The 26,085-nt window shown below is 37.8% G+C and overlaps 1 protein-coding gene across 5 annotated transcripts in view; it reads right to left on the minus strand.

Moving 5' to 3' along the window:
- LOC149080533 (pro-neuregulin-2, membrane-bound isoform-like) overlaps nt 1-26,085 on the minus strand; it is a 339,902-nt gene that overhangs the window by 111,337 nt on the left and 202,480 nt on the right. For all 5 annotated transcript variants that reach the window (XM_089239628.1, XM_089239627.1, XM_089239625.1 and 2 more), the window contains exon 3: nt 11,780-11,940. In XM_089239628.1, coding sequence (XP_089095754.1) covers nt 11,780-11,940 — 161 coding nt within the window. The remainder of the gene's footprint in view (nt 1-11,779; nt 11,941-26,085) is intronic.

The following is a 26,085-nucleotide window of genomic DNA, read 5'->3' on the forward strand; positions in this document are numbered from 1 at the left end:
CGCCACTCAGGCGCTGTATTCTTGTATACTGTCACCGCAAAAGCCGTAAATTTTAGGACAATTGCTGACATACGAAAATATCCAGTGAGTTGGCTGATGGCCATTCAGTGTGAAGCCGTAAGTGATTTGTATATTGCTTGTTTCTGTGAATACGCAGACGCGGCGAGCCCCTAAAGTAACAGGTTTTAAATGTTTTGATAGTCATATGTCCCTTTCTGAATTATTTTTTTCTCCCAATGTTTTCAGCGTTATCAACAGAGGGTAAAAAAATCCATATTGTAAGCAATAGGAAGGTACGGGTCTGCTGATAAGACACACACATCAGGGTTTAAGCTAGATAAACAATTCCTTTAGCAAAAAAGCGGAAATGGAAAAAAAAGTTTTAGCAAAATGCAGATATGCCAATTAAGGCATATAATGGCTTAAAGCTTGTCGGTAGTGATGAATGTTCAGCTTTGCCGTGTGAAGAGGGGTTACCCCTCTAGGACATCATAATCATAGTGCAGTAAAAAATAAACACTCAACAATTTATTTATTTTTCAATTTTAATTGAAAGTTTATTAAAAACAGCACATTATTGGCACGGGAACCTAGAAGGTTTAGACCACATGTATAGCGCTTAGAAATTCTGGCATTCCCCACATTAACAGCCAATCAGAGTCAAGTAACTGTGACAACATAGAAACGTCACAGTAGACCGCGAGGCTACCGCAACTTTTGATCCATTTGGCGCCACCATATTTCCTGGCGACATTTAATAATGGTTACACTAAATTCCACTTTAGTTCGGCAACCAGGATTGATACAGTGGGAAGTGCACGGGACGCTTAAAACTAAGGTTGTGAGTTCGGGTCCCTTCAAAACCCATCCAATTCTTTTTTTCCAAACATCTTCGTTTGAAAAATTTAATTTCTTATTACATTTAATTTCTTTCAACCGTTGCACAGTATAAATATGATTTGTTATATTATAATTCACCACAAATTGTCAGATGCACGGGAATGGATGGGCGGGTGGGTGGGGATGTTCCCAATCAGCGAACTTGGCGATACAGGGGAATGGGGGGCACCGCCGTATAATAAGTTATCGTTGATTGAATCACTAAAAAATGTTTTCATTTTTTTCTGATTTAATCCAAATGTGGTTCAGTTGCATCAAGTTGATAATAATAACGGTTCGCGAAGCTGGGCCCTGCTATCATTTATTGATTCATAGAGTGCCGACCCCTTTGTTATGGGTTCATAATGAAAATAGATTCATTAGGAAACCAAACTTAGAACTTGTGTTTCGGCAAGCCACTGTATTTATTGCATGTCAATATAATAATTATTATATAATATATATAATTATTATTATATAATATATATCATTACTATTATGATCGTTATATTACAGTAGTAGGGGGAAATTAGCGGTTCTGGAACAATGGGTGCTCCACTTGCTCCTCCACGCGATAAGGGAGGCTCCTGCCCCGCGATAAGATGATGAGACTCGCTAGATGGCGCTGTGATCTTTACTGTTTTCTTTCCTAAATTAAATTTTTTTATGTCTACGAGGTGTCGTTCTTAAATTAAACTACTTTATGTCCTAAAAAGTTTTCAAAGTCCCTAGAAGTTTCCAACACTAAGAGGGAATTATCGTTTTTTAAGTTTCTCGTCGGGCTTTTTGAAATTTTTACTAGCTGATTTATAAACGAGTTTATGGAAAATCGCATCATGTCAGATTTGAATATGGGGATAGAAAAAAAATTCCAAACTATGATTTAGGAAGGACCCCTGTTTGAAAAGAACCTCATCACTTGGGATAGAAAAGACAATTCCAAACGATAATCTAATGACGATCCCTTTTAGAATAACTACCTCAGAAAATGTGACATGAAATAAATTTAATTTGGGAAAGGTTCCTTGGTATCGTATTTGAACTCGATAATTTTTTTTATTTTCAAAAAATAATTTAAGCCCACATCAAAACCTGTTTGAAAAAAGTAAGTTAGAGAAAACGATAATTTAAGAACGACCCCTCTTAGAAAATGTGACATCATGCGACAATTTAATCATGTTGGAAACTTTAATTTTTGCCATTAGCTTTAATTTTCTAGGGTGATTGGAAAAAAAAAGTAGGATCCAGTTGATCACGTGACTCTGAGTGCCCCATAGCCCTCTCTTTCTCGTTAGCCTCGGTATACAGAGGGTGACGTCATTGTTGAGACTGGAAAACTGACATAAAAAAAGTTTAATTTAGGAAAGGTTAGACATAAAAAAAAGTAACAACGGCTTGTGGCTAAAAAAAATTTCAAAAAGCCCGACGAGAAACTTAAAAAACGATAATTCCCTCTTAGTGTTGGAAACTTCTAGGGACTTTGAAAACTTTTTAGGAGATAAAATAGTTTAATTTAAGAACGACCCTCAATAAAAAAATTGATTTGGGAAAGATCCCTCTACTTGGGAAAACTGACATAAAATAGTTTAATTTAAGAACGACCCCTCGTAGACATAAAAAAATTTAATTTAGGAAAGAAAACAGTAAAGATCACAGCGCCATCTAGCGAGTCTCATCCTCTTATCACGGGGCAGCAGCCTCCCTTATCGCGTGGAGGAGCAAGTGGAGCACCCATTGTTCCAGAACCGCTAATTTCCCCCTACTTACAGTATTGTTAAATTATATCATTGTGATATTATCGTGTGAGCAAACGAGACGTAATGACAAAATAAAAGGGAAATCATTAATAGACGCTGGTGTTTGGCGATAAGTTCCCAAACGTAACAGCAGGAGGTACACTTTACACAAACGGTGATGTTTCTATAACGTCACAGTAGCCTGATTCTGATTGACTGATAATGTGCAAAATATAAAAACGTAGAATTTCTAATCCCCATGACCCCTCCCCCCCACCTTCCCGAAGCAACTATCCGAAGTCGCCGAGTCTATAAATAATTCATGGATATAAATAATCAATGCATTCCCAATGTGCATACGCCCTTGTGGGCCGTATATATGGACGTCTTGCAACCCTAGATCCCATATATCTCGTTTTGGTCTAAGCGTAATACTACTTGGTTCTGCTAACCCTGGACCCCCTCCCCAAGCCCGTTTCTTTCGTATCAGAGCTCTTACGGCACGGCACCTACGAAACATTCTTTCCAACACAAGTTCCGCGAGCTCCACTATGCAAATGAAGCCGGATCCGGACCCGCAGCGAAAAACCTGTCCACTCCCCAGTTTTGGAGCACTCGAAAACCTGTTTTTAGCCCACAGCGTGAGGCGGTTTTGACGGAAAAAAGGTTTTTGCGCGTTTGGGCATCTAGTAGAGTGGTGGGTTTAAACGCGGCTTACAGATTGCCTTCCGCGCACAGACAAAACAGATCGGTTCCGAGTTTGTCTTCTCTCGCACGTGCGCATACGAATTCATCGTTATGGTAAAGATAGATACAATTTGAAGAAAAAAAAAATAAAACATCGCAAAAAAACTCAAATACCCGATTTTTTTTTAGTATTGAAAGCGTCTCCTTTAGCTTCGTAATTTATTGCGGCCGTCCGTGGAAACTACGGACAATCCGTAGCAGTTGGCTTGGCAACTCTGAAAATGCTAATGATTGATAGATGGATGTCTACCTGTTTCGTACCTCCTGCACGCATTTTTTACGAAAGTGTGCTGGTTGCAAATCATCTACTGCCAAAAAAATTAAAGTCCAAGATGGGAAATCTTCCCAGGTCGAGAAGATTTTGATGCAATTTTTCACCTAATGTCGTGTCCCAATGGTAATGTTCTGCTAAATTTTATTGATTCAAATGCGATTCAATTCCCCCCCCCCCCCATGTATGATTGAAATAATTTTTTTATATAACAGAATTAAACACATTGAATTTTATATATGTCTGTGGGGGAAGAGACAAGTCATTTTTTTTTAATTTCAGTTATACGACGTTTTGACTTGGCCTTTTGAACGTCGTATAAATGAGGTTCCACTGTATTTGAAATTATAAGGCGGGATGAGTTTTTTCGTACTATATATATCTTTACGTTCTTACTTTTTTTCCTATAAAAAATGTAAACATTTGTTTGGCGGGGTAACATTAGAACATAGCTGCCCAAATTGTGGTAATTTTAGAATAATTTATTTTCGTTTGTTCTGACTTTTTTGAATCTGATGTTAATTTTGAGCAGAAGACAATAAAATATTGGAAATGGCCAAAGGAAGAGGACAAACTTTGGTACCCTGCTGCGAATTTGATAAAATAAATTTCTGTACCCAAAAAATTTAAAGGTGATTTGTTTTTAGTCGACATGAAGAAATAAGTTTAATTTAATCTTAATTAATATTTGTACAATTTTCACTTATTCTTGTGTCTCAATAAAACGTTGTAAATGAGTGAAGAGTTTTCAGTCCTTTACAACTTCCCATCACTTGTATTTCAACAAAAAAGTGGCTTAAAACTTGACTTATTTTTTTTTGTTTCAGGATCATTTTAATTTTTACATAACTGTTGGAAAGCTGTATAAAAATAAAATTTCTAGTTCTTAAACTTTAAAAGAACAAAAAGAACTTTACTGGGAGAAAAACTAAAAAAAATTGTATTTAAGAAACAAACTAAAAAAAAAAAAAAGGTTTGACTAGAAAAAAAAATGTTACTTCAGTAACATTAGGACAAGCTAGTCAGTTGTCCTAAGCGTAACTTTTAGGACAACAGAATTGTCTCTTACACTATTTATTTTATAAATAATTTTAAATAATCAGGCATGGTATGAGGGTTGTAAAAAAAAAAAAATCATGTTGCTTACAATCACAGTACGGTAACAATATTCAAAATAGTGCAATTCGTGTCCTAAAGTTATCCCCAGTTTACGGTAATTCAACAATTCAACATTTCAATATATAATATGACCACGCGTCCCGATTTCAATAAAACTGTCCTGTTTGTGGAAAACGAAAGTAATTTAATTAAATAATTTTATTTAATTATATTTTTCGTCTCTTGAACTAAAAATTTTTTTCCTTGTGCCAATTTCTATTTTGTCGTAGTTATTTTACCAATAGGCAGAATGATAGATAATTCTACCTGCCCTTTTTCCAAGAGTTACTTAATATCTGAGGGTTTCCGCAACTCTTTGTGGAAAGACGTGGACAAAGTGACAGGTTCTGGAATGATCCGGAGACCAAGGATTGGGCAATTCACCTAGTACTGCCCAGGGTTAATCTGAAACCAATGAAATGAGCGGAAAAAAAATTCTGTTTTTCTCACACCCTTGTCCGTTCCCGACCAACCTGAAACGGTTTAAAGACAAGCCACGATAAATGCCTATGCGGGGCAGTGGGCAGGCCCCTTCATTGAGTAAACTGTATGCCCGCATACAAGGCAATTAGGCAATTCCACGGAATTTCTCCCACAGTCACTGTGTCGTGTGGCCCGGAGGTGTCACACAAAAGCAGAGGATAGCGAATGACAGCGTTAACATGCATGTTGTTAAACTTACGTGGGCATCTTTATACTTTAGCGTCCATAGCCTCTTCGTAGTCGTGTTTTTCTGTGGACCCATGCATTCGTTACATACTGTCCCTGGTACCACAGGGTGAGCAAAAAGTCCGCAGAAGAATAAATGAACAAAAACCGGAAAAATAACCGAAATAAAAAAAACTGTTTGCAGGGTTAGCATTGCTTGGTCACGGGAATTTCTTTTAAGACAAGAACCTCTTCAAAAAAAAGCCGATAGGTGGCGCTGAAACGAGTGACTTCGGTGGAAATATGCAATGAGACGGTTATAAGAACCTGCGCTTCTAATCCACCACCAGTTAACCGTCGTAAACAGTGTATGTGGACCTGCTGCACTCTGTCGTTGCTGGATTTGTGACTCGCCTGCAATATGTTATTCCCTGTGGTGGTGGTCATGTGGAACACATACTGCTATAATAAACGATTTGGAAGCATTCTGTTCGTTATTTGCGTATCTTTTCTTTGACTTGCGTATGTCAGTGCCACGTATCGACTGTTTTCTGAGTTGTTTTTCTCGTCTTAAAAAAATTCCCGTGACTTAGCGATGCTAACTCAGCAAACCGTTTTTTATTTCGGTTATTTTTTTGGTTTTTATGAATTTTTAAAGTTTCTACGCACTTTTTTGTCTACCCTGTACTTTGTTTTTCCATATTTCTGCACTGTTTCTTGACGTATAATTTTCTATAACCCCCTCCCCGTATCTGTTAATATATATACCACCTAATTGTTGAATATAATATTTTTTATTTGCACCGTTTCTTCGTCTAATTTTCTGCAGTCTGCATGAATTTTTTTGTATACGCACCGTGTCCCCTGTACTGCTTTGCTCTTCCTCCGTTTGTCTGCACTGTGTTTTGATATTTTATTTTCTGTGTTTACGCGTTTGTTTTGAACTGCTTACTGTAGGGCTCCCACGAAGAAGGAATGGGGGGGGGGGGTGCGCCGATAACTATTACTGATTATGGCATATGGAATGATTTAGCGAGGAAACTCAGTACTATTTGTGAGGATAAATTTGAGGCGAAGGCAGTATAGCAGGGGGTAAATGTGGTATGTCGAAATATGACAGATTTTTTGGCAGTTAAGAACTTCCTTATTACTGAGGGTTTTAAATTTAGTACACAGCCCCCCCCCCCCCCCAGCAAAAAAATAAGGAATTTGAAGGTAGTAATTAAGAGATTGGAAGAAAATGTTAGATGGGAGGATTTAGAACAGGCCCTGGGGGACCTGCGCTTCGAGCTAATTTAAATGTGCAGTTCGAGGACAGGTGAAGGGGAGAGAAATAGGTCTCCATTGCCGATTTGGCTTGTAGAGCTCCCACGAAGTTTGAAAAGTAGGGAAATCTTTGAGATTAGATGGTTAAATTATCTTAGTGTACGAGTGGAGCCCTACAGGGGAAGAGGAAAGATCCCACAATGTTTTAGATGCCAATCCTGGTTTCATACGTCGAATTTTTGCTACCGGAACCCCAGGTGCGTGAAATGCGCGGGCTCCCATAACTCGTCCGACTGTGATACTCGGAGGGGTGTGGACCCAGCTAAGTGTGTTAATTGTTATGGACCCCACACTGCGAGTTTTAGAGGGTGCTCCAGGGCCCAGGAAGTACCCCGGACAAAAACGGGCAGAAAAATTTAGAGGAAGGAATAAATCCCCCGATATTTGAAAACAGTAAGTTTAAGAAAGCTAAGAAAAGAGTGACGAATGTTAACTATGCTGGTGTAGTTCGGGAAACAAATAAAAATGATGTGGAGAGAGATGTGGGCCACCCCGATTAGGTCAGACCCCCATTGGAGATTAAAATTAGAGAACTGAGTAGGGATGATTCTGAGAAATTTGCTGAAGCTGGTGAAGATGAAATATTTCAATTAATGGTTGTTACCCTTATGGAAATTCAGAGGGAGTAACGATCCTCCTCTTCGTGGCCGAGTAACTGAACACGTACTCATTGATCTTTCAAAACAATAATGATATTTATTTTGATTAAGGAGGATAGAGAAAAATGCTACATAACGAGCACATCACACCTTACAACACCACACTAATAATAATAATAATAAAAAAAAGAAGAATCCCCAGGGGGGAGCGTTTTTTTTCTTCTCTCTGTTGCTCCCGCGCTATATTTTTTTCAGGGTAGTTTTTCCCTCTTTCGCTTCTTCGTTTAGCAGCTTCCCTGACGATTCGTCCCGGAACCTTACTGAGGGCGAAAACAAAGGTTGAGAAGGAAAAAATCTTCGTTGAATCGTTCTTGACGGCTCAGGAGATCTTTACTAGACTACTAAGGTCTGGATAATTAATTTAACTGTATAATTGTAACTGCTTTTTAATTGGACTAGGGTTGTACCTGTTTTTACTGTTTTATTTACTCTATGACTAAGACTTTGGCCGTGTTTTTAATTGGTCCTGGGGGGAGGCCTTTTTGGAGAGCGAGTGGCGGAATGAGTACTTTTTCTGTTTTTCCAGATTCGGGCTTTAATTTTGAGATTTAGTTAATAATTTAAATTGCTCATTGCTGTGCTTTGGTGGAACAAAATATGATGGAAGCACGTACCAACGTGCTAGAAGTGGTCGAAAAAAGGCCTTTGCGGATTACCCGAGTGTTCTATATACTTCCAAAACAAATTCCTTCGTCTGACATGTTTTAGAGTTATTTCCTAAACCAAATTGGTCAATGTTTTCTTTCCTTACACGGACACACACTACACAAATAAACATTCAAGCACACAGCCTTGTCTTTTCATTTCTTCAGAGTCCCAAAGGGCAGCCTTCAAGTTGGCTGTTTGCCCCGACAGGGCAAGGTACCAACGAAAACTTTAAATTCTGGTCTGATCAATCGAGCTTCATGTTGTCCGATGCAATTAAGAAAGAAATCACTCTGACATGACCGAATACATATTTTGCGTGAGCGGATTCGCATTAACAAGGTTCGACGGCATATACTCGTATAAACTTTTGCGGATAATCTATACATTTAAAATAAAATGTCCTGACTGACTGATTTATCATCGCCGAGTCGAAATGGCTGAAGCTATAAATATGGCATTTGGTCAATAGTTTTATTTCATGACTCACCAAGAAGGGGTTTTCCAAAATTAGGCCCCTAAGCAGGTCATAGGGGGATTCAAATGTTATATATAGCGAAATCATGCCGAGCTGAAACAGATGGAGCTATATTTATGAAATTTGGTCAGTAGTTTTATTTCATGACGTAAGGATAACTCACTAAGAAGGGATTTTCCAAAATTTGACCCGAGTCATAAGGAGGGTTCAAAGATTATATAGAGAAATCATGTTGAGCCGAAATCGCTGAAGATTATAAATGTGAAATTTGGTTAGTAATTTTGTTAAATGATTTTTCATGACATTAAGACCCCCCCTCCCCAAGAAAGAGCGTTTCGAAATTGGGAACCTAAAGTGGTCCGGAGGAGGCTCAAAGGTTATATGGAGCAATCATCGCTGAGCCCAAACCGCTGGAAGCTATAAATATGAAATTCGGTCAGTATTATATTTTATAATATAGAGACTCGCCAAGACGGGATTTCTGAAAATTAAACCCCGAAGGGGCTCATGAAGGATTCTAATGTTATTGGAAATAGTCATCTCCAAGCAATTTTCAGATTACCAAATCCACACGAGCGAAGCCGCGGGTAACAGCTAGTATTACATGTAGATTTTTAAAGGTCATAAATCCAATTATATCACTCCACAAAAAACCTGATCACTAAAACGCAGGTGCTGCGGCGGATATGCCTAGAAATATGCTATACGAATATTTTTTTGGACTCATAAATTTAGTAGAAAATCAATATAGAGAGCTAACCTAGGGTGACGGGATGGGAGTGGGAAGGGGAGGAGGAGCTACTTTACTCTCATTGTTATTAGTAATCTAAGTGAATTAAATCTATATCTATATCTATATATATATATATATAAAATGACATTTCCTGACTGATTCACTGATTCATCATCGCCAAGCCGAAGCCACTGAAGTTGTGAATATGAAATTTGGTCAGTAGTTTCATTTTATGAAGCGAAGACCCACTAAGAAAGGGTTTTTTGAAATTCGACCCCCCCCCCAAGGGGGTTAAAAGATTATATAGAAAAATCATGCCGAGTCGAAACCGCTGAAACTACAAATGTGGAATTTAGTCGATACTTTCATTTTATCATGTAAGGACCGAGTATGAAGGGTTTTTCCGAAATTGGCTCCCTAAGGGAAGGTCATAAAGGCTCAAAGGTAACAGAGAAATCACGCCGTGCCGGAGCCGCTGGAACTATAATTATGAAATTCTGTCAGTAGTTTCATTTCAAGACAAAAAAACGAACTAAAAAGGGGTTTTCAGAATTTGACCCTAAAGGGGGTCATAAGAGGGTTTAAATGTTACATAAGCCCCGTTCATGGGAAATAGAGATTATATCATTCAAGAATTTTCACCAATGACTGCTCTCAATTTCTTTCTTTACGAAGGAAAAAATTTGTCAAGCGGGTTCCAATGCTACCGCAATATTTGCACATGTGAACGGGGCTATAGAGAAATCACGCTTCGCCGTAACCACTGAAGCTATAAATGTAAACTTTTGTCAGTAGTTTTAGTTTGTAATGTAGACACTCACTAAAAAGGTATAAAAAGGGATATTTCAAAATTCAACATCTAAGGGGGTCATATGTGGGGGAGGGGGGGGGGCTTTTCAAAGATTAAGTGACGCAATCATCGCTGAGTCCAAACAGCAGAAGCTATAAATATGAAATTTGGTGAGCATTATATTTTATAATAGAGAGAATCACTACGACGAGATTTCTGAAAATTTAACCCCAAAGGGTGTCTAAATGTTATATGGGGCAAATCATTGTACAACAACTTTCTGATTACCAAATCCACGCGAGTGAAGCCGCAGGTTACAGCTACGTAGCATGAAATATAACTTCAGCAATTTTCGGGAAATACAATTTACCGTTGCTGAGAGTCCCAAAATGTCGGGAAATCGGAAACCCTAGCTCACGTATAGGCCTATGTATATGAATTGCAAAGTTTGCTTCAGAATATCAGATTGTATTGTCGCGGGGAATTTTTCTCTATCGTGATTTTTTTCAGTTGCAATCAATACATCGTTCTTATTTTTAAACAAGGTATTTTAAAAATATAATTCAGGAGTGGTTTTGACCACACTTTTATATTATTGGTACCGAATTCTGGCAACCACCACATATCGAAACATAAGCGAAATTTTTTTTCTGTGGGTTCCATTGTAATTACTTGATATCATCAACCAATCAGAAAGACGAACCATACACAGAAAGCTTGGAATCTAGTTGCGTTACTTGACTTTGTTGCAGGTGATGGTTTGTCGGTAAGTCGCAGTCTAGTTAGCTCTCGAGTGCGGAATGTGACCATGGTGCAACAGAAAATGATCAACGTGCTTCACATATACGTATGAAATGTTTTTGTCAACTTTGCTAATGGTTGTGACCATAGCAATACATAAATTATAAAATAAATTATGAAATAATATTTTAATGCAAAAAATCGTGTGATTTTGTAGTCGGTTGAAGAAAATGGACGTATAGTGAGTGCTTCGATAACTTGAAAGTATAAACAAAAGGTAAGGCAAGATATTTATCGTCAATATAGCTCCGGCAACCATAAAGAATTTTCTGAATTTATTAATCATATTTATAAAGAACAGAAAAATACAACATTGTAGCATGGTTATGTTATTCGGAACTGTAAATCTAAATTTTTTCAATAAAAAACTACTTTGCCTATTAAGATAGTTAACGTTAGTATTGATGAGGGACGCAAATCACGAAATTTTCTCGCTTAGCACGATGGATGGCATTTAGAACACATATGCTCTTTCCTTTTTATTTCATTTATATATTAAAGTACATGCATGATTGGAATTCAAACATAAATAAGACTGCGGAAAAATAAGAACTCAAATTAATGTTTCACTTAAATCCTATTCGGGTGTCAAACAACGTTTATGCGATTCGATGCCGGCTCAACGTCACACATTTTAGGAATTATTCTATGACTACGCAATAATAGTTTTGTAGATTTGGTCGTACGTATTTGATATTAATATTCAATGAAAAAACTTTGAATACAACAAGAATTATAAATACATCAATATAATAACAACTAATAATTTAACGGATCAATTGATTTAGTATGAAAAAAAGTTTTCCCTGGCAATAAATATGGAACTAAGATTGTGTATGTGTGTAGGAATTATTCGTTATTTAATTTCGTATTCATACATAGATAAAAATGCATTTTTTTGGTCTTACCATTAGTAGCATGGGATCCGTTGGGTCGCCTGCTGTCACTGCTGATGACAATTTTAACTTTAGCAAAACTTGAGGAACTCCCAATTATGCTGGTAGCCCTGCATTCATATTTACCATTTTCCAAACGATTGACTCGGCGGATTACGAGGCGTGAGTATTTTCTGAGGAAAAATAACAAATACAAAATTTAACAGACGAAATAGTTCAGAAAAACTTTCGAAAATTATTTTCTGATACGTAAAAAGTTCAGCGTAATAAATATAATAATCTTCGCACGGGATGTAAATCCACAAATAGTGAAAATATTCGTGAAGTTAGCAAGTGAAACTTGCATGAAAACGGAATAGCAATATGCGATTATCAAATGATGTATCCATTTGCGGTTCGCGGCGCAAAATATCAGGCTTTATATACATGATATCTGCTCAAAAAATCGTCAACGAATAAGGAAAATGCAAGGAAATACGTACTAAAAAATTCCTTATGCATTTCGACACGCTATGGGTCTCGTCTTCGGAGGATAAGAATATGACGCTGACCGAGTTTCCCACTTGGATTGAGTACCAAATCTTCAATCTCGGTTGCTAAGCGAAAGAAAAAATATACGTCTATTCAAGTCAAATGTCGTGGCATGAATGAAGCGAAACGCCTGCGTGTAAGTCTTTTGCAAGAATCTGATTGGCTGCTTGCGAAATGGAGCTATCCTAGTTTTTTAGTATTTACTGGTTGTGCCTTATTTGTTGACGATTTTTTGAGTATTATTTGGCAGTCACCTACTCTTCCGTACATGATATCTGGTATTCTTATGGGTTAGGGTGCTCAAAGATAATTATTTTGAAACTACTCATTCCGGATTAGGTTCATTTTTGCTTTGATCGGCTATGTTATCACAAGAAAAGTGCATCTGAAACATCATTCCCGCTGTCTGGATGCCCTGAGGGAATTAAATTCATGCAAAACGTTGCTTTTTTTCTGTTGACTGTTCTAAATTTCAAAGTAGTAGAAAAATGTGACTTTCATAATCATCCTTGAAACATTCACATCTCTTCATAAGCAGTAAGCTGTATTGTTTTCCAAACGCAATCGCCTAGTAACAGCATCAACTGTTCAGGCCATAGCTACCACAGCACTAGGAGAGTCTATATGCACCAATACTGTGAGACTAAAGTAACACCTCGAAGTACTTCGTGTTCGGGTATCAGAGTTTGCATCTTTTTTGAGCACCGAGATCAAATAGGCACAATTAAAGCAATGTAATCAGTATTTAACTTGAAAAGAAATACAAAACGATCAAAAGTACTCTTCACAAAAGAGTCAGAAACGTATATTAGTCGCTAGAAACGTATTCATACTGAGACACTTGTGAGCTGCTGATAAGAGTAGACTCGAATGTTTTTCTTCCAAAGGGAGTTTCGCTGATGAATGTACTTCAAAAGCAAAAATATTATTTATATGATGTAGCAAGCCTATTGTGCTGATAATTTGTGCCATTTAAAATTTGCACCATCTGCACCCAGGATCGCACGAAGTTGCTGTAAAACAAATGAATTGACAGACTCAAACACATGAATGACCATGAGTCAATCCATGCAAATTTGAGGAGATTTTAATTTTTTTTATCATCATTATTTCTTGCTGCTGTTGAAAGACAATTAAATTAAACGGGAAAACACATTTCATTTCTCATTATCATCACGACAGGTGTTACACATCGTTATCAATTAAAATTACTCATCATTATAAATTCACAGATCTGGAATTACTAGGTACGATTAGGTGCACCTTAATTAAATTTTCATACTACATGTGAACACAATTTTACCTTTTTTATTTAACTGATTGTAGCCTCCCCTTCCCAAAAAAAAGAAACTTATCTGTCGTGAGATCTATGGAGTATCATTGTCCTCTCATGCGGTGCTGACTAGCACGTACCACACACCCGCACATTTCTATTTGATGAAAGTTTGGCTGTTTGACGGTGAGACCGGATGCTAACCATTGTGTAATATCTTGTGTACCTTTCCACTATTATGGGGGACCACAAAGAATGCCCAAAAAACCAGTGTGAGTTATGGATATATATTCTATTATATATGATTATATTCCCCCCTCCTCCCATAAAATGTGATTTCGTACAGAATTTCAGACAAATATCGTATCAACTTACTACAATTGGCGATACCTTTGTCCTTTCGTCTATAATTTCAAATAATGAAATATTCGCCTTGTAGAATTTTTTTTTGTAAAATTAGGTGTTAATTAAGCAGATTTTTCTGTGTGCAATGTAATACTTATTATTAGGGCACGAATTTTTATAACGTAAAAATCTTAAAAATATGCAAGCATTTATGACGTAAAATAAACCATAAAAATATGACCTTAAACGCAAATATATATATATATATATATATATATATATATACATATATATTACCTTATTTTTATCCCATTATTTTCATCTTTTATTTCTCAGTTATTGCTTCTTTTGTTAAGAAATAAACGAAAAATACATCAATTTACCGTTTTAACTGAAATTTTCTCTGACACTGAATATACCTAAGAGCTTGCGTGTGTATCTGGTGTTGTTCGTGAAGTTAGTGCTGCTATCTGTATTTCGAATTGTGAGTGAACTGTAATGTTTGCATATTTGTATAGTTATAGGTAGGATCACAATTAGGGGAGGGCAGAGAGGTCTGGTTCCCTGAGCACTGGACCAGCAAGAATGCTAAGTTTGTTTTTTGTTCGTTCAAAATGACGAGGAGAGGGAGTCTAAAAAAAACGCTTGCCCTAGGCGACAGTCTCAATTTTTGTTCCGCACGGTTTCATTCTCTGCATCAATGCTGAGAACGGAACGCAATTCAGCACAGAATTGACTCTAAAATGAACTTGGAAAAAACAAGCAATACATTCTCATCTTTTTGATGAGAATGTATTCAGATAAAATGTTTCCACCTGCGACAGTGAGAGAAATGTTAACTCCGCGCTGAGCCAAGACAGCCGGAGAAGCCAAAAATGAAACACGGATAGACTTATAAAATGATCAGTGAGAGAACTGTAGGTACGATAGTGAGAGTGCGATCTCTCGATGTGGACAAGGGACATGGTGATTCCCGAAATCTCCTGGCCGTTGTGATGGACATCACAGGAGATGGGCTTCTACCGATTGGGAATATCTCAAGGAGTTTTGAAAAAAACGATATGCTAGATCCCAATTTGCTATCTGCCCAAAAAAGTTATTAAAAATTGAAGATGTTTCTACAGGTGTAATACCTCTTCTCTCCGTTGCCATATTGCAGTCGACGGGAAGTGGTCAGGGATTAACAAGTTGTATGTGTAAGGCGAAGTGTCTAAGTCAGAAATGTTTGTATGTAAAAAAAAAAATAAATGCAACTCAAAATGCCACAGAGCAGCTTTACTTGTTGCTACAAGCAAAAGGTAATAATATTAATATTTAACACAATATTTTTTTTTACATATCAATTTTCTTTTTATTCTAATTTCATTTTCCTTTTAGCGCTCATTGTAAACTTCCTCAAATACTTCAATTGCAATTTGAGTTATTTTTCCAGTTCTATATTAATTAGATTTATATTTTTTCTAATAAATTATGCTATGAAATACTATTTTATTTTCTTATTTAACTGTGACATAAAGTAAAAAAAAACTTATTGGAGTCGAAATGACTTCACTTACTGTTTGAATTTCATTCTTATTTTTGATACATTGGCGCGAAAACATGTTTACCCTTTAATGTGACGATATTTCGAAAGGAAATTTAATGTTCAATTTGTATACGTCTTGCTATAATAGAAGAATAAAAAAAAATTCTCTCTCTGACAGTGAATCGTGTTCATACAACAAGAGTGCACCGCGAAACACCTAAATAAAAAATGTATTTTAAGATAGTTGTTACCGTAAATGTGGTAAATCCGGTGATCATGATTACTCACCGGACTATTTAGTATGTTTGATAAATTTTGTGAATTTATCACATTTTCTGATGATTATGTACAGTTCCCAACTCGTGTTAGTAAATAATATAAATCATTAATGAATCACTTGCATTTACCGGACCGGATATTTTGCACTGATTGCAGTCTAGGATTCGATCACTGATGTTGATTATATAAGAATGTTGATAAATGTGAAGAAAGCTAACATCAAAAGACATAATAATTTATACATTTGTATACTTATTAGGGCTGGTCAGATTAATCGATTAATTGTTAATCGCAGTTAAAAATTTTAGTTGAATTAATCGACTCGATCACTTCGATTAGAATTCGATCAAAGTTTGCAGAAAAAGTTTGTAATTTAGCTTGATTTATTTGATATTTTGATGTCTTTTAAATTATTATTCATTTATAAATAATAGTTGTATTTTCCCCACACAACAACACATACACTCATATTCTTTTTCACCTCACATCAAACTCAAATTTCCCTTAGCCAAAATTCCAAATTTCCACTTGGAGATCCCAGTTCGTACGAAGCCGTTCCCTTTACTGAGTGAACAAGTAAGTATTTCACGCCCGCTAAATCCTACAAAGTCCCCTTTCAGTCAGTTAGTCAGACATAAAATTTTAGATGAGCGACCATATTTACAAATATTTGAATCAATGTATTAATCAAATTTTTCGGCATTGGGGAATACATGGCGATTCAGCGAAAATTGATGATACAGGAATTTCAGTTTCAAGTTGAGTTTGGGCGTCTCAGAAGACAAGATCGAAATTTATTGTCCTCACCGTGAAAACAAGTTTTCGTGTACTCCGTATAAATTTTTATTTGACATCCGTATTTTTACAGACTTTTTTTCCAGCCATTTCGTTGAGCATTTTGCCTGTTGTGGCTTTTTTATTTGGGAAGCACATCAGCTCCTCTCCCAACAAGTAATATTCGGCAAGAGTTTGTAGGAAAACAAGCATCAGTATGAAGATTGGAAATAGTTTTGAAATCAGTGATTAACCTAAAAAATAACCGATTTGAATGACGAGATCCAAGTGAAGAAACTTCAACATTTAAAAAATAATGTTCAGCATCTTAAATTGCTTCATGCGGGTGAACAGCCTTGATTTCTTTTAATTTATCCTTATATTTGCTTAAAACTAACGAATAGGTATATGAAATTAATAAAAAATATTTATTTTTATAACATTAGTTAATGTTATATAATTACGAAAAATACTCGATTAATCGATCAAAAATTTTTGATTAACCAGTTAAAAATTTTAATTGATTCCCAGTCCTAATACTTATAGCACTTATTTCAATTGAACTTAATATTTAGGGCAAATTATGCGTAGTGCACCCATTACGTACGTCTGATACTAATTAGTGGTAGAACTTAAGAGATATTTCCACTTGATTTCTTTCATATATATCATAATTACCAACTTAATTCGAGATTTATGCATAATCACCGTTGAAAGTGTTAAATGTAACACAATTTATCAAAGCTATTAAGACTATTGGTAAATATGCACAACAACCGACAACTATGGCTAATCACTGATTTATGAAATGTACACTACCGTAAAATGTGGTACAACTTTGTGCCACTTCTTGTGGTTTTTAAAGAGCATATCCTTCAATTATGCAGTTATTTGTCTGAATGTTTTATTCATTATACCTACATATCTCACCTACTGAATGTTGTGTCGGAAAAAATCTATGTTTGATAGGAGGGAAGGGAGAAGTCTTTCATGCGGCACAATCTTATACCCTTGTGGGTTAAAACTTTGAGCCACCCTTTTTCTGCCTTTAAAATGCATTATAAACTTGATCTGGCACATTCTTGTCACAGCTCTTTTATCGTTTCTACGTATCTGCTTTTATAAAAACCCTCCAAACATTAATTACCTTATTTTTTTCATTTTTTTTACGTGTTTTATAAATTGAAGAATGAAAAATGATGGGGAAAAAAATGAAACAAGTGTAATTAAAATTCTCTTATTAAGGAACTGTTGATACGTTTGATACTCACCTACCTTTAACAATTTTAAACCCCCTTATGAAGAACACTCACAGCTTCATGTAAACTAGGTACATGCTATCGCCCTATTTCCCTTACAATTTGATTTTCGCGATACCAGATCATGTCAGCAGGATCTGACCATGTCCGATACTTTCCTTTTTTCACCATAGCGGAAACTAATACATCTCTTCGTCGTCTGGCTTGGAAACCTTCAGTCCTGGATAAAACTTTCTACAATATTTACATTATTTAATATATAATACGTTATTTAAATATTTACGTTATTTAAATATTTACGTTATTTCACAATAACGTAAATATTTTCATTTTTTTTGTTCTGCATCACCTTTTACACGCTCCTCTACATAATCAAATAAGTGGAGACACTAAACTTCATCTCGGTTTTCAACCCGATGAGCGAAAAAACAGATAAAAATATGAAAATTGGGAAAAACTTGGGTAGCACAAAGTTGTGACACTAAGTTCTGATTATTGATAACAAGTGATACTACGGGTAAACAAAAAAAAAACATTTAGAAACTCCCAATGCACCAATTTGTAGTAGATAAGATAGAGATAAACATACACTTACCAGATCTCTCAGGAAACCCTAATTTGTCTAACCAAAAGAGACTCTTTTCAATTTTTCATGGACATCAAACTTTCAAATCACCAATGATTTTCTGATAAACGCGCGGGATAACTGGAAGGCTATTCTTACCCAACATTACCTCTACATAAGTATGCCTCCCTACCAGTATTGTTTCCGAACTTCTACACTGCTCAAAACAATTAGGGGAGCACATGGTTTTAACAAAATTACGTGAAGATGTATACCGATAAGTAACATAAAATGAATCATCCATAATTTAAAGCCTAGCAGGAAACGGAAGAAGAAAACTTCATATGCAAATCAAAGTTCATGACGTCAAAAACCAGAAAAAGGAGATAAGGGCAGAAATCGGGATGTTGCAGAAACGTCTGTTTTACTGTGAAATTCGATTGCGCAGTATTTTTTTTTGAGACAAGGTGACTTCAGGATGTCTCAACAACGTGATTTACCGGAATCCATGACATGGCGTGTTATAGGCAGACTGGAATCCGGGTAAACACAACGTAGTGTCGCGGACGCTGTTGGAGTCGCCAGAAGTGTTGTTGCAAGGCTGTGGAATCGATTCCAAGAAACAGGAAATGTTAGACGTTGACCAGGGCAAGGTCGGCCACGCGCCACTACAGCAACTGATGACCGGTATATACGGTTAACAGCCCGTCGAAACAGAACAGAGAATGCTACGCAGCTGCAAAGACGGTTGCTCTTGGCAACAGGACGAAGGGTGTCCAACCAAACAGTACGTAATCGGCTTCATGAGGGAGGGCTCTATGCACGTAGGCCAATGGTCTGCATTCCGTTGACCCCACGCCACCGTGCGGCCCGAAGAAGATGGGCTGCTGAACATCGAGATTGGGAGCAACATGATTGGAGCCAAGTGCTGTTTGCAGACGAGTCTCGATTCAGTCTGGAGTGTGACACCCGACGTGTTCTGGTATGGAGGGACAGGGGCACTCGAAATAACCCCGCATTCGTTCGTGAAAGGTCACAATACAGACGAGGTGGTTGGATGGTATGGGGTGGAATCAGCATAGGCGGACGTACGGACCTGCATATCATTCTAAATGGCACTTTGACGGCCCGAAGTTATGCAGACGAGATACTGCGACCTCATGTCATCCCTTTCGCTGGAGCCATTGGAGATTCCTTTGTTTTCCAGGATGATAATGCCCGACCGCATAGAGCTCGTCTGGTGGAGAACATGCTTGAAGCTGAAACAATACAGCGTATGGAATGGCCAGCGTGCTCTCCTGACCTGAATCCGAACGAGCATGTTTGGGACATGCTCGGACGACGCATTGCTGCGCGACCAAGGCCGCCTGTTACTGTCTGAGACTTGCAGATTGCACTTCTTGAGGAGTGGAACAGTATTCCCCAAAGTCTGATCGATAACCTCATCGCATCCATGGCAAACAGGTGTGCAGCAGTCTTAGCTGTTCGAGGAGACCACACGTCCTATTAAAACTCATGCATCATGTCTAAACAGTACTTTTTTTTATCGTTTACATGTAACCAAATTGTTGCCCTAAATCATCTTTTCATGTTTATATTTTCAAAGAATTAAAGCTTAATTCCAATTTTTTTTACGTCTTTTTCCTGTATTGCGCATTGATACGCGTGTACTATCCATTGTATGCCAATACGTGGCTGTCTCGCACGGTTTTCTTCACTTTTTGCTTGCTCCCCTAATTGTTTTGAGCAGTGTACTTTCGCAACCATTCACTGTTATAACGCGTTGACGTTTTGAAATCGTGTGTGACACAAATGCAAATACAACGCCACAACAGGCAAAATGTCCAACGAGGTGGCTGATCAAAAGAGGCCCATAACAAATATGGATGTCATATATTTCAAACATACAGCAACCCAATTAAAAACTAAAATTATAAACAATATTGGCACATGATGAATGACTGTACAATGTCCATAATGTATATATGGTTGTCTTATTCTAAGTATGGATAGCTTCTCGATTTACCCCAACATGTTTATCGTATTTCTTTTTCAACGTGTCAATTGTGTTACAATTAACTACCTTTGGGGGTAAGCTATTCTATTTATTAACAAACCTATTAGAGAAAAATTCCCTGCGACACCATAACCTCGCATTGTCCCTTACCAATCGATACTTTTTTTTTACCAATCGATACTGGTGTCCCCTTGTAAAAGCAGTCGATTGGCGGTGTATTAAAAGTTCATGGTCCATCTTATCTATCCCGTTGAAATTTTTGAACACTGCGATCATATCTCCTCGACATCTGCGTTCATCCAATGTAAACATATTCAAAAAATGAAGTCTCTTTTCATAACTCAAGCCCCTGTGTGCCAATAAGGACACGCATAACTCTTCTCTGCACCCCTTCAACCAAGTCTATGTCCCTCTGTAGGTATGGTCTCCAAAACCTTACAGCATACTCCAGTCCAGGACGAACTAAGCCTCGAAAAAGCGGAAGAATGACTTTAGGAGAACGCGAAGAGACCTTTCCGAAAATGAGACCAAGCATTCTATTCGATTTTTTCACCACCGCTGAACAATATTCAGAAAAACCTAAGCCGCTCGTCAATGAGAATTCCCAAATCGGTGACACTAGTTGCATCCGGGATAGTGACACCATTCAACTCGTAAGAGAACCGTGGGTTGTTCGAACCAAAATGAACGACCATGCACTTATCAACGCTAAACGTCATGCTCTATTCATTTGCCCATGCTGCAATCCTGTTTAAGTTGGTCTGGAGCAACTCCCTATCGTTTTGATTCCCGATTACCCCCATTAGTTTCCCATCATCTGCGAATTTGCTAGTAATCCCATCGATACCCTGATCGAGTTTATCGATAAAAAGTGAAAAAAGTATGGGGGCCAAGGACACTTCCTTGAGGAACTCCATTTGTGACGTCTGTCCAACCAGAGAATTCCCCGTTCACCATAACCCGTTGTGATCTATCTCTTAACCACGATTCTATCCAATTCAGCAAGTTGCCCCCAATTCCAATCTCGTGTAAACGCTTCAAGAGTTTACCATGTTGGACACGATCGAATGCTTTCTGGAAATCAAGGTAAACAACATCTACATTTTGCCCTTACCCAAAGTAACATATTCGTCACGTGATCATAGAAGCAAAGGAGGTTAGTTACACATGACTTCCCCTTCCTGAACCCATGCTGATTATCCGACAATACACTATTTTCGTTTAGCCACTTTACCAATTGCTTTTTGATAATAATTTCAAAATTTTCGAGAGGGAGCTCGTCAAACTCACTGGACGATAATTGGACACAGCTTCTCTACTACCCTTCTTAAATATCGGAACAACATTAGCATGTTTCCAATCCCTTGGAACGATACCCTCAGCAACACTACTCCTGTATATCTGTGCGACTGGCCCCCAACAATTCATCAGCACATTCCCTGAGGACCCTGGGATAGATATCGTCTGGTCCTGGTGCTTTGCTTGCACATACATTTCTTTGAAGATTTAGGACCTCTACGTCTTCTACTTGAATATCGTTGAGGGTTTTATTACTCCATGCAACACCCGTATATCGAATATCATTATCTCCATTAAAAACCGACGCGAAAAAGTCATTGAAAGCACTACACATGCCTACATTTCTCTCTAACCTAGAGCCTCCCATCGAGAGGGGCCCAACTGTCCTCTTACATCCATTATTGACGTATCGAAAAAATGATTTTGGGTCAGAGCGAATGTTATCTGCCAACCTAGATTCAACTTATTTTTTACTATCCCTTATCGCTTTCTTCAACACTCTTCTTTTATCAGTAAACAATTATAGGTCACCTCGTCCACTTTTATACCCTCTGAATGCTCTTTTCTTTTCAAGATAAAGGTTACGCACGCTATCCGTGAACCATAGAGGGTGCGATGTACAAACACGCTTTTTTCGAACAAAGGATATGACGTCGTGCAAAACAGAGGACAGTTTCGTACTAAATTCGTCCCATTGACTCTTACCACTCCTACTGATTCCAACCGGTCTTTGAAAACTTCCGCTAACCTTCGTCTCAAAACATCAAAGTTAGTTCTCCGAAAACAAGGAACCAGTCTTTTGTTATCAACCTTACCCAAGGAAAAGTTACAATGAAATCTAACGACACGATGATCACTGGAAGAAAACTCTTCCCCCACCCAAACATGTTCAACAAGATCCTCAGAACCAGTAAGAACTAAATCCAAAATAGCAGTGCCCCTAGTGGCTTCCGATACATACTGATACAAAAAATTTTCTAGCACCAACTTAAGAAAGTCTCTTTCATACTGTCTCATAAAGTCTCTTTCATCTCCAAATGAAAGGTTCTGCCAATCAATACCTGGGTAATTGAAATCCCCAAGTATGATATCCCTCTTACGCTTACACATGTAGGAAATTTCATCATGAAATTTGGCGATGTAGTTTGGATCCGTATTCGGTGGATTGTAACAAACCCCAACAATAAGTTTATGATGTCTTTTGTTTTCAAGCTCTCTCTCTCTCAACCCATATATCAGGGCAGAATTTTCCTTTCCGTTTCCGCATTAGGGTATGTCCATAGTGGGATCCGGAACTTTTGCCCCCGACATCTCGCCCCTGGAACGTTTCATCCCCGTTACGTTTGGCCCCCGAAAAATTTACACCTGACATTTCACCTGCCCTGAACGTATGAGTGATCGAGTGAGTATGAAATGGACTGTAGGAGTGCGTTAGTGACGTACAAATAACTAAGCGACTGGCAGAATGACTCAACACGTGAGTGACCATATCAACTAGTGTGCAATTGACTTTGAGTGAATGACCGTATGAGTGACCATGTGACTGACCGAATGGCCGTATGAGTGCCCAAATGAATGACCGCATGAGCGACCGAGTGATTAACTGTATGAGTGATCAAGTGAGTGATCGAGGGATTAACCGTTTGAGTGACCAAGGGAGTTACTTGAGTGAGTGAGTGACCGATTAAATGCTTGTGTAAGTTTCCAAATTCCCCCGGGTACATGCCAGCGAGATGAAAGAAAAACTTCTACCGCTGGAAGAGATATTTTTAATTGTACTCCAGAGGTATCATCTGAACGGTGAACGGTTTTTTGATGTAATTGGACATTTCTTATAAAATGCATTCTATTGTGGCGCCTTGACGGCAACTTCTACTGTACGCATTCCAGAGTGTTATTGCTCTCACTACTGCAGTAAAACAACAACCACTATTATAAGCCATGGGAAAGCTTCCAATGTAAGAAACGTTTGTATAGAAATTTACGTTTAAGGGTACCTGCAGAAATACTTCGTGCGCGATGAAACCACGCAGCACTGACACTCGATATATAACGGTATACCTATACAATAATATGCCATTTTTAGATTGTGTTGGTAAGGGCTTTTTAATCGAGTGCAGTGTTTCTCAACCTATGGTCTGAGACAATGGCATAGGTGATCCGCAGATTTGACAAAATTATTCAACCGTTGTAATTGATATTACTGATATATCCAGATGGGTATAAATAACAACCTTCATACTTAGGTTCACCATGCATCATCCAGGAGAATGCAGGAAATTGCAATGTTGAATACGGCTTATCACTAAATTTTGCCGAAAATTGCAATTTATTGCACTTATATGATCACTCACTGGGTCAGGGCAGGTGAAATGTCCGGGGGTATATAAATTTTCATTAAATTTATTTAATTTCATTTTCATTTCTTAACTCGATCACTCATATATTCACTCACTTGATCACTCATGTGGTCACTCACTTGGTCACTTGTACCATCATTCATATGTTCACTCATATGGTCACGCGTACGATCAGAGCAGGCGAAATGTCAGGGAGTAAATTTCCGATTTACTTGATTACTCACTTAGTCACTCATATGGTCACTCACTGGGTCACTGATATGGTCAGGGCAGGCGAAATGTCAGGGCGAAATTTCCGTGGGCCAAATGTACCGGGGACGAAACGTGCCAGGGGCGAGATGTCGGGGACGAAATGTCGGAGGCGAAATATCGGGGGCAAAGGTTCCATTATAGTGCACCGCTCGCGGAAGCGTTTGCCTGCATGATCACTTGGCATCATGGAGCTATCACGTGGGGTTCTATTGTTTTTTTGCTGACAACAACGATATTTATCATAAAATTAAACATGAAAGAATAACGAATGTATATGAAATGAATAGGACTCGCCTTGAAGTTGAAATGCATTTAGGGAATCGCTAATTATAGTTAATTAATTAATTGATGATAAATCAGTGATTTTGCTTTTAGTGTCATAACTAATTTTCGATTAGAAAAACGACAATTAATCGTTACAAAATTCCGTTGGATTTCGTTTTATCCAACGGTATTTTGATTAATTAACGATATCGCTTTTATTATGTCAACTAAATAACGATTAGTATTAACAATAATTAGTCGTTATAGAAACTCTATTGGATTCAGTATGGTCATTAATGATCCTTAATTAATTAACGATTAATTAACGATTTCGCTTATATTATGCCATAACTAATTAATGATTAGTATTAACAATTAACCATCACAAAAACTCCGTTGAATTCAGTATAATAATCCGCCGGAAGAACGTGATTTCAAAAACGTGTCAAAAAGGCTTTTTTTAGCATGTAATCCAATCGAAGTTTCTTTAGTGCTTCCCGTAGCTTTTAATTTTTTGAAAAGATTTCGCTTTTATTATGTCATAACTAATCAACGATTAGTAATAACGATAATTAATCGTTACAAAAACTCCGTCGATTTACTATTCACTAAAACGAATACTAAAGAGGAAACTATCCGTTTTAAAGTGAAAGCGGTGAGCCTGGTCAAGCGAGAAAAAGAAATAATTCATTCCGGTTAAAGCGGGTAAAAGCAGTGTGAGCCGGTGAAAGCAGGTAGGCGGGCGCACTATTTCCGCTCCGAAGAGTTTTTACCTTCTTTTTTCAGCCGCGATGAAGCGAGAAGCGGTTCACTGTGGACGCCCCCTTACCTTAGACAGGTTCCGTTTAATCCAGGTTTTTTAATGTGTATTTTGGCATTGAAATCACGTGACCAAGATTTTGTCCCGTTAAAGACAGGTCTTACTGTATTTTATTTGGCGCATTTGGCATCGTGCGGCTTATATAATGAAAATCTTGTCAATGTATGTTTTATAGAAAAAAGCAGCAATTTCATACTTTGCCTGGTTGTTTCGGCATTCTATAGTGTTTCTATAGAATGCAAGGATGACGTCACTCTCCGCTACCATACGAAGGTTTTCAACAACTGGATGTTGCGAAGATATATTTTGTAAAGAGAGAAAATTCAACTGCCCGTGCGGGGAATCGAACCCACGTCCTTTCACTTTCCGGGTGAACGCCCTAGACCACTAGACTACTTCCCGTAAAATGAAAGGACGTGGGTTCGATTCCCCGGACGGGCAGTTGAATTTTCTGTCTTTCCAAAATATATCTTCGCAACATCCAGTTGTTAAAAACCTTCGTATGGTAGCGGAGAGTGACGTCATCCTTGCATAAGTCGCCATCTGGTGGTAGCGTCAGCAGTTGTGAGCTTGGCCTGAGTCTGTTCCGGCCGTCCATGTACGGTTCCTTTCAGTGTACGCGAGCTCCAAGGAAAGATTGAGAGATTCGGTGCCTCTGTAGTCTAGTGCGTTCACCCCGAAAGTGAAAGGACGTGGGTTCGATTCCCCGCGGGGGCAGTTGAATTTTCTCTCTTTCCAAAATATATCATCGCAAC

The sequence above is a fragment of the Pholcus phalangioides genome, unplaced genomic scaffold, assembly GCF_987345545.1.
Source record: "Pholcus phalangioides strain wild (caught in Gottingen) unplaced genomic scaffold, Ppha-v1.0 ptg000011l_1, whole genome shotgun sequence".
Classification (NCBI taxonomy): Eukaryota; Metazoa; Arthropoda; class Arachnida; order Araneae; family Pholcidae; genus Pholcus; species Pholcus phalangioides.